Source organism: Penaeus japonicus, unplaced genomic scaffold, assembly GCF_977035675.1.
Source record: "Penaeus japonicus unplaced genomic scaffold, GWHDUDI00000001_assembly GWHDUDI00000006, whole genome shotgun sequence".
Lineage (NCBI taxonomy): Eukaryota > Metazoa > Arthropoda > Malacostraca > Decapoda > Penaeidae > Penaeus > Penaeus japonicus.
In genome coordinates this window covers 302,069-312,068 of record NW_028234408.1, presented here as the reverse complement: position 1 = coordinate 312,068, position 10,000 = coordinate 302,069, and the positions used below count along the sequence as shown (strand labels likewise).

Below are 10,000 nucleotides of genomic sequence, written 5' to 3'. Positions count from 1 at the left end.
CAAACTATCTAAAAATATAAATATGAAAAATATATAACTATATATAAATAAATTAAATATATAAATATTTATATATGTATATATATAAGATATATATATATTATCTAAATATATATATAATATATTATAATATATATCACAGTATAATATACAAAAATCTGTATCAAATATATATATAATTGTATGTATGATCTCTTGTCATGTGGTATAGTTTGGGCCAAATATTTTTTTCCCATCAGTTACCCCCATTTCATGTTTAGGATTTCTTGTTTTTCGATATCTCAGTTGTGTGCTGGACTTTGGTGGAGGCAAGTGTTTCGAGCTGGTGGTTAGGAATTCTGCTACTATTACGTATTGTTCTAAGTTGTTGTGATATTAATCAAGCTCACATTTTCATTCATATACTTAGTTGGGTGGTAGTTTCACCAAGACTTGTTAATTTTAAGGGATTATATTAAAGTTACGAAACAACATAGTTTGTTTTGTTTTTGCCTTCGATTTTGAGGATTTGTTTACATGTTGTGTATGTCGTCTTGGAAAGGAAATTCTTGATTGAACTGCAATGATAACCACAAATATGAAATAATTAGGTTGGAAGTGAAGGATAACAGAAGAAAAGGGGGGCCTGAGGGATTATGAAAATAACCCTTCTGGTAAAAGTCCAAACTAGTATTTGTGACCCTGAACTAAGTGAATTACTTTCTTTTTGCTAACTAAATTTAAAATACAGTATTTTGCTTAGAGCTTTAACGTTTACACATGTCGTTAAATATTAAAGCAATATGCTGTTAATCCAAACTTGAATTTGAAGATTTTAAGTTGACTAAGTGGATTGGTAAACTTTGGCTGAGGGAATAATGTTCCTGTAAGAAATGCTGGAAAGAAATTCTTGATCAAAGATGCTGTGTTAAGGGACTCATTGCTTTAGATGTCCTGGAGGAGGATGCTCTATGTTTGTGTGCAGATGAAAGTAGTACTGGTGACATAGGTCACTCAGGGAATTGGAGTTGGAAGTTGAAAGAGAAAGGTTAAAGGATAGGGAGGAGGAGAGGAAATTCCAACGGCTTTGCTGGACAAAAAGGCTGACCTTGGCCTCATGGTGAACAATCATTTGATGTCCACAATGCACAAGTTCATTCCTCAGTTTGATGAAAATGATGCTGCCGAATTTTTCCTTCAATTTGAGGGACACGGCTAAGCATTTGAATTGGCCTAAAAAGTTTTGGCCCATCCTCTCCCAAACTGCCTTTAAAGGAAAAGGGCGCTCCACTTACTTGCTCTAACCAGTGAACAAAAGCAAGATTACAGTATATGAAAGAGAATATTCTCCATGCATATGAGTTAAACTCCTGAATGCTATCAAGCAAAGTTTCGGAATTCAGCAAAGGAATGCATGAAACCTATATTGATTATGCTCATATTTAAGAAAGCTGTGTAATAGGTGGATTGAGTCGAGTTGGTGTAAAGGACATTTGATGCACTATGTGAGCTTGTAATATTGGAACAATACTTAAAGACCTTGCCTCATGATATTAAAGTTTACTTGAATGAGAAGGAAGTAAAGACTTTGGATAGAGCAGCATATTTAGCTGAGAATTTATAGTTTGCTTCATAGGTTAACCCAGAATAACCCTGTCCACAACACAACTCAAAATATTGGTAAGCCTTATGTTTATGATTCTGGTAGTAAGAATGATAAACCAGTTAGTCATGATGTCAAGCGTACTGGTAAAGCTAGTGTTATATTTGTCATTATTGTAAGAAACCAGGACATAAACTTGCAGCTGTCTTTAACGTTGCGGAGAAAGGAGGAAGCTGCAACGAATGAATCTAAACCTGTTGCTAATTTTATTGTTCAACCTGCAGAGATGAGTAATTCTGGCATGATGACTGGGGATGATTTGTATTCAACCATTCATGTTTGAAGGTAGTGTATCAGCATCTGATGATGGCCCTGCTGTTACTGTGACTATTCTTCGTGATTACAGCTGCTAACTTGAGTTGCAGTGAAAAGGAGTGTTGTTCCTGACATGACGAGCTGCTATACGAAGGAGTCAGTGGTTATTAAGGGTATGAATGACTGTGCCACTGTACCATTATGTAGCTCTATTAAGGGCTAGAAATTTTCTAAATATGTAAACTGTTGCTGTGAGGATGAGTTACCTGTTAAGGGGTCACATTTTTGTTGGAAAATTTGATATTGGGGGCTTGTGTGGTACCTGCCCCCTATTCTGTGTGATAATCCTGACTTTTGTCCTGCATTTCCCGTTAAAAGAGCAAACCCTGAGTTGTTTCCTCTTGTGCGATTACAGGAGTCAAGAAAGGGAAAGGGTTCGAAAAGGATTTTTTGTTGTGGATGCGGGAGGGGGGCCTGCTGACAAGATGTTGTGGAACCCTGAGGTTAGTTTTGGGTTTGGGTGATCTGTTTGAGGAATTAGCAAGCAGTTAACCCGGGTTTGTTTTGGTTTAAAGGGTCTGTGGTAGTTCAGAGGATTTGGGGTAATTTTCCAGTAACTCGTAGTATGTTGATTGAATCTCAGAAACTGGATGATTCTTTATTTGGGATTTGTTTAAAAAAGGGCTGAAACCTGAAGTTGATGTTGCTGGATGAAGCTGTGTGTTTTTATGTCAAGTCTGGTATCCTTTTGCGTAAATTTGGGGACTCCTGAGGGTTTCTAAGGATGAGCCATGGCATGTAGTTATCAAATTGTTGTTCCGAAGTTTTATAGGGTTAAGGTTCTTTTTTTTGTCAATGATCACATGGGTTGTCTACGGGAGAAAAGAAGCCCTTTTGTATAAGATTTTGAGTATTTCTTTTGGCCCAAAATTTATTTATTCCGATGTTGCAAAGTTTTGTAAGTCCTGCCTGTTTTTTCAGATAGAGGAACCCCAAACCCGGTAATCCCAAAAAAGCACCATTGCAGGCCAATACCTTTTGTTCCTGAACCATTTCACAGAGTATAATTGACTGTGTAGGCCCTTTGGAGAAAAACAAAAAAGGGGGACACCAGTATTTTTGGGACTATAATGGATGGGGGCAATCGATATCCAGAAGCTATTCCGCTGAGAAGTTAATGTCAAAAACCATTAGTTCCCAGCACTTCCAAGTTCTTTACTCAGTTGGTCTTCCTGAAAATTGTTAAAACAGTCAAGGCTCAAATTTTAAACATCCAAGATGTTTAAGGAAGTCATGTCTACCTTAGGCATTAAAACAGCATTTAGCTTCTTTTATCACCCACAGAGCCCAAGGGGGGCTCTTGAAAGATTCATCAACCATTAAGTCTATGCTCCCCCAAGTTTTGTTTGGAGAATTTTAAAGACTGGGATGGGGGATTCCTCTTTTTACTGTAAGTTTACGGAGTTCTAACAGGAAAGTCTTGGATGTTCCCCTAAGGGAGCTGTTGTTTGGTAAAGAATGTGAGAGGTCCCCCTGAAGCTCTTGTTTGATAGCTTTGGGTAGATATGGAAAATGATGTTGAACTTTCTGACGGGATGTGTCTAAACTGGGGAAAAGGGTCGACTGAAACTTGTTCAAGAGTTTGCAAGTAGGGGAAAATTTTGCGGTGTCTCAGAATAAAATGAAAGTACAGTATGATACAAAGTCTGTGGACAGAAAAAATTTTGTATTTGGGAAAAAAGTTTTGTTAATTTTTACCAACAAGAAAATTTCCTTTGCAAGCCAAATTCAAAGGGCCGTTTACTGTAATTGATAAAAAGGGTGACATAAATATGTTTTTTTTTCTATCCAGGAAAGGCGTAAAAATACAGAGAATGTTTTATGGTTTAATCTGCTTTTAAGCAATACCATTCCTAGATGGTTGAATGAGTGTGGAAGGAACTTTAAAAAAAGGTAGTGTTTTGTGTAAGTAGTTTCCTGATAACACTGTGGGATTTTTGAATTTGATGTTAACTTGATGTTAAGTTGTGCAAAATTTTGTGTTTGAATAATATGAATGAAAAAATTTCACATTTAAGATCAGATGTTTAAATCATGATGTGGTTAAACTTTTGCATTTATTTTGTAGATTTATGTTTGATGTTCCTAATCCTAGCTGTAGTTTGGGAAAAGGACATTGTTCTTAATGATGGTACTTGTCCTATAAAGACAGCTCCATACAGGGTTTCCCCTAAGGAAGAGATATTGAAGAAGAAGAAAGTTTCTGTTGGGTCATGATTTAATTGAAAGAAGTTTAAAAGTGAATGGGCTTTTCCTTGTGTACTAGTTCCAAAGGGCTGATGGTTTTCCATGCGAATGTGTACTGGGTTACCGTAAAATTAATTAACACCACTAGGAGTGACTCATTCCCTCTTCCAAAAAGATGACATTATTGATGCAAATTGGGGGATGCAAAACCCATTTGTCTAAAATTGATCTTTAAAAGGTTTAATACCCGGTTCCATTAAATGAAAGAGCGGGGAAAACAATCAGTGCTTTTGTAACTCCGATGGTTTGTACCAGTACAAGGTAATGCCTTTTGGTTTGCGTAATGCACCATGTACTTTCCAAAGGTTAATATCTGATGTAATTAGGGGATTTCCAAATGTAAGGGGAATATTGATGATATTGTAGTCTTCACGGATGATTGGAAAAACCCCCATGGATACTCTAACGTGTTTGTTCAAGAGGTTAAAAGAAGCACATCTAACAATTAACCTTTGTCAAGAGTGAATTTGGTCTTGTAATCTAACTTTCTTAAAGGGGGGCAGTGGTTTTGGGAATGGGAAATGTGTCTCTGTTTAAACTAAAGTGATTGCAATTTTAAAATTTTTCCCGTGCCCACAAATAAGAAAGAAGTGTTAAAAGGGTTTATTGGAATGGGGCAGGATACATATAGGAGATTCTGTCCTAACTTTTGATGTAATTTTTCCTTGTCAGTTTAGTCGCCCTAAAAGGAAATTTTATTTGTGTTTAAAAATGTCAAGAAGCATTTGTAAAAGTTAAGAGGTTTTTAATGTCTAAACTGTCTCAAGGGTCCTGGGTTTTTAGTAACCATTCAGCTTCAAATTGTGCTAAATGATTAGGCAACCGGTGCAGTGTTAATGCAAAAAAGTAAAATGGTTTTATTGCATCCTATTTTTTTCATCTCTACAGTTTAACGGCTCACCAAAAGTAGTACTCAACATTGAAAAGGAAAACTCTTTGATTGTTGATTGCACTTTTAAAAATTTGATGTTTATCTTGGACAAAGCAATTGTAAAATCATTGGTATATGTGATCACAATCCCCCTTTACGTTTGTAACCAAATGAAAAACAAAAAACAAAGTCATGTATTGATCTCTTTGACATGTGGTATGTTTGGGCCTCAATATTTTTTTGCCTTCAGTTACCCCATTTCCCATGTTTATGGATTTCTTTGTTTTCTCGGATATCTCAGTTGTGTGCTGGACATGGTGGGAGGCAAGGTTCGAGCTGGGTGTCCTAGGATGTCTTGTATATTAAGTATTGTTCTAAGTTGTTTTGATATTACTCAAGCTCACATTTTCTTTCATTCTACTATGTTGGGTGGTAGTTCACAAAGTCTTGTTAATTTCTAAGGGATTATATTAAAGTTACGAAACCAACATAGTTTGTTTCTGTTTTGGCCTTCGATTTTGAGGCCATTTGTTTACATGTTTTTATGTCGTCCTTGGAAAGGAAATCTAATTGATTGAAATGACAATGATAACCCATATATTGAATAATAATTAGGTTAAGTTGGTTAGCTGAAGGCATAACAGAAAAAAAAAAAATTTTGGGGGGCTGACCGGGATTATGAAAAAATAAACAAATTACTGGTAAGTCAAACTAGAATATTTGTGAAACTGAACTAAGTGAATACTTTCTTTTGCTAAATATATTTAAAATACAGTTATTTTGATTAGTGCTTTAAAAGGTTTTACAAAACAACCATGTCGTTCAATATTAAATAAATTGCTTTTAAACCATCACTCAAGTATTGGCAAGTTTTTAGGTTGACTAAAGTGGATTGAATAACTTTGGGGTTTGCTGAGGGATATAATGTTCCTGTAAAGAAATGCTGGAAGAAATTCTTGATCAAAGATGCTGTTGTTAAGGGACTCATTGCTTTAGATGTCCTGGAGGAGGATGCTCTATGTTTGTGTGCAGATGAAAGTAGTACTGGTGACATAAGGTCACTCAGGGAATTGGAGTTGGAAGTGGAAAGAGAAAGGTTAAAGGATAGGGAGGAGGAGAGGAAATTCCAACTGGCTTTGCTGGACAAAAAGGCTGACCTTGGCCTCATTGGTGAACAATCATTTGATGTCCACAAATGCACCAAGTTCATTCCTCAGTTTGATGAAAATGATGCTGCCGAATTTTTCCTTCAATTTGAGGACACGGCTAAGCATTTGAATTGGCCTAAAAAGTTTTGGCCCATCCTCTCCCAAACTGCCTTTAAAGGAAAAGGGCGCTCCACTTACCTTGCTCTAACCAGTGAACAAAAGCAAGATTACAGTATATTGAAAGAGAATATTCTCCATGCATAGAGTTAACTCCTGAAGGCTATCAAGCAACGTGTAGGAATTCAGCACAACGAATGCATGAAACCTATATTGATTATGCTCATACTTTAAGAAAGCTGTGTAATAGGTGGATTGAGTCGAGTGGGTATGTGTAAAGACATTTGATGCACTATGTGAGCTTGTATATTGGAACAATACTTAAAGACCTTGCCTCATGATATTAAAGTTACTTGAATGAGAAGGAAGTAAAGACTTTGGATAGAGCAGCATATTTAGCTGAGAATTATAGTTTGCTTCATAAGGTTAACAAAAAGAATAACCCCTGTCCACAACACAACTCCCCCCCCCCCCCCCCCCCCCTAAAATATTGGTAAGCCTTATGTTTATGATTCTGGTAGTAAGAATGATAAACCAGTTAGTCATGATGTCAAGCGTACTGGTAAAGCTAGTGTTACTATTTGTCATTATTGTAAGAAACCAGGACATAAACTTGCAGACTGTCTTAAGTTGCGGAGAAAGGAGGAAGCTGCAACGAATGAATCTAAACCTGTTGCTAATTTTATTGTTCAACCTGCAGAGATGAGTAATTCTGGCATGATGACTGGGGATGATTTGTATCAACCATTCATGTTTGAAGGTAGTGTATCAGCATCTGATGATGGCCCTGCTGTTCCTGTGACTATTCTTCGTGATACAGCTGCTAACTTGAGTGCAGTGAAAAGGAGTGTTGTTCCTGACATTGACGAGCTGTATACGAAGGAGTCAGTGGTTATTAAGGGTATGAATGACTGTGCCACTGTACCATTATGTAGACTCTATCTAAGGGCTAGAACATTTTCTAAATATGTAACTGTTGCTGTGAAGGATGAGTTACCTGTTAAGGGAGTCACATTTTTGTTGGCAAATGATATTGCCGGGGCTTGTGTGGTACCTGACCCTATTCTGTGTGATAATCCTTTGACTTTTGATCCTGCAGTGCAGTTGAAAGAGCAAAACCCTGCGTTGTTTCCCTCTTGTGCGATTACTAGGAGTCAAGCAAGGAAGGTTCGTAAAGATTCTGTTGTGGATGCAGAGGAGCCTGCTGACAAGACTGTTGTGGAACCTGAGGTTAGTCTTGGTTTGGGTGATCTGTTTGAGGAATCTAGCAAGCAGTTAACCGGTGATTTTGGTTTGAAGTCTGCTGGTAGTTCAGAGGATTTGAGTAATATTCCAGTAACTCGTAGTATGTTGATTGAATCTCAGAAACTGGATGATACTTTAGTTGATTTGTTTAATAAAGCTGTACCTGAAGTTGATGTTGGCCCACCCCCCCCCTGATGAAGCTGTGTGTTTTTATGTCAAGTCTGGTATCCTTATGCCCCCCCCCCCCCCCCCCGTAAATTTAGACCTCCTGATGTTTCTAAGGATGAGCCATGGCATGTAGTTCATCAATTGTTGTTCCGAAGTGTTTGTGTTATAGGGATAAGGTTCTTAGTTTGTCACATGATCACATGGGTTGTCATACGGGAGTAAAGAAGACCTTGTATAAGATTTTGAAGTATTTCTTTTGGCCAAATATTTATTCCGATGTTGCAAAGTTTTGTAAGTCCTGCCATGTTTGTCAGATAGCAGGCAAGCCAAATCAGGTAATACCAAAAGCACCATTGCAGCCAATACCTGTTGTTCCTGAACCATTTCACAGAGTAATAATTGACTGTGTAGGTCCTTTGGAGAAAACTAAAAAGGGACACCAGTATTTATTGACTATAATGGATGCCGCAACTCGATATCCAGAAGCTATTCCGCTGAGAAGTATAATGTCAAAAACCATAGTTCCAGCACTTCTCAAGTTCTTTACTCAGTTTGGTCTTCCTGAAATTGTTCAATCAGATCAAGGCTCAAACTTTACATCCAAGATGTTTAAGGAAGTCATGTCTACCTTAGGCATTAAACAGCATTTAGCTTCTAGTTATCACCCACAGAGTCAAGGGGCTCTTGAAAGATCTCATCAAACCATTAAGTCTATGCTCACCAAGTTTTGTTTGGAGAATTGTAAAGACTGGGATGAGGGGATTCCTCTTGTACTGTATGCTTTACGGAGTTCTAAGCAGGAAAGTCTTGGATGTTCACCTAATGAGCTGTTGTTTGGTAAAGAAGTGAGAGGTCCACTGAAGCTCTTGTTTGATAGCTGGGTAGATATGGAAAATGATGTTGAACTTACTGAGTATGTGTCTAAACTGAAAGATCGACTGAAACTTGTTCAAGAGTTTGCAAGTAGAAATTTAGCGGTGTCTCAGAATAAAATGAAAGTACAGTATGATACAAAGTCTGTGGACAGAAAGTTTAGTATTGGCAACAAAGTTTTGTTATTTTTACCAACAAGAAAATTTCCTTTGCAAGCCAAATATCAAGGACCGTTTACTGTAATTGATAAACAAGGTGACCTAAACTATGTTATTTCTACTCCAGGAAGGCGTAAAATACAGAGAACTGTTCATGTGAATCTGCTGAAGCAATACATTCCTAGAGGTGAAGATGTGGAAGAACCTTTAAACAAAGGTAGTGTTATGTGTCAAGTAGCTGTTCCTGATAACACTGTGGATTTTGAATTTGATGTTAACTTTGATGTTAAGTTGTGCAATTCTGATGTTCTGAATAATATGAATGATAAAATTTCACATTTAAGATCAGATGTAAGTCATGATGTGGTTAAACTTTTGCATGATTTTGTAGATTTATGTTCTGATGTTCCTAATCCTAGTCCTGTAGTAGAACATGACATTGTTCTTAATGATGGTACTTGTCCTATAAAGCAAGCTCCATACAGGGTTTCCCCTAAGAAAAGAGATATATTGAAGGAAGAAGTAAAGTTTCTGTTGGATCATGATTTAATTGAAAGAAGTAAGAGTGAATGGGCTTCTCCTTGTGTACTAGTTCCAAAGTCTGATGGTACCATGCGAATGTGTACTGATTACCGTAAAGTTAATGCACACACTAGGAGTGACTCATTCCCTCTTCCTCGAATAGATGACATTATTGATGCACTTGGAGATGCAACCTATTTGTCTAAAATTGATCTCTTAAAAGGTTATTACCAGGTTCCATTAACTGAAAGAGCGAAGACAATCAGTGCTTTTGTAACTCCAGATGGTTTGTACCAGTACAAGGTAATGCCTTTTGGTTTGCGTAATGCACCATGTACTTTCCAAAGGTTAATATCTGATGTAATTAGGGAATTACCAAATGTAAGGGGATATATTGATGATATTGTAGTCTTCACGGATGATTGGAAAACCCACATGGATACTCTAACGTGTTTGTTCAAGAGGTTAAGAGAAGCACATCTAACAATTAACCTAGTCAAGAGTGAATTTGGTCATTGTAATCTAACTTTCTTAGGACATGTGGTTGGTAATGGAAATGTGTCTCCTGTTGAAGCTAAAGTGATTGCAATTGATAATTTTCCTGTGCCCACAAATAAGAAAGAAGTGTTAAGGTTCATTGGAATGACAGGATACTATAGGAGATTCTGTCCTAACTTTTCTGATGTTATTGCTC

The 10,000-nt window shown here is 37.1% G+C and overlaps 1 protein-coding gene across 1 annotated transcript in view; it reads left to right on the top strand.

Moving 5' to 3' along the window:
* The first annotated feature begins 7,875 nt into the window (after positions 1-7,875).
* LOC147471633 (uncharacterized) overlaps positions 7,876-10,000 on the top strand; it is a 2,871-nt gene continuing 746 nt past the window's right edge. The window contains exon 1 of the mRNA XM_086538164.1: positions 7,876-10,000. This exon is cut by the window's right edge and continues 327 nt beyond it. Coding sequence (XP_086394290.1) covers positions 7,876-10,000 — 2,125 coding nt within the window.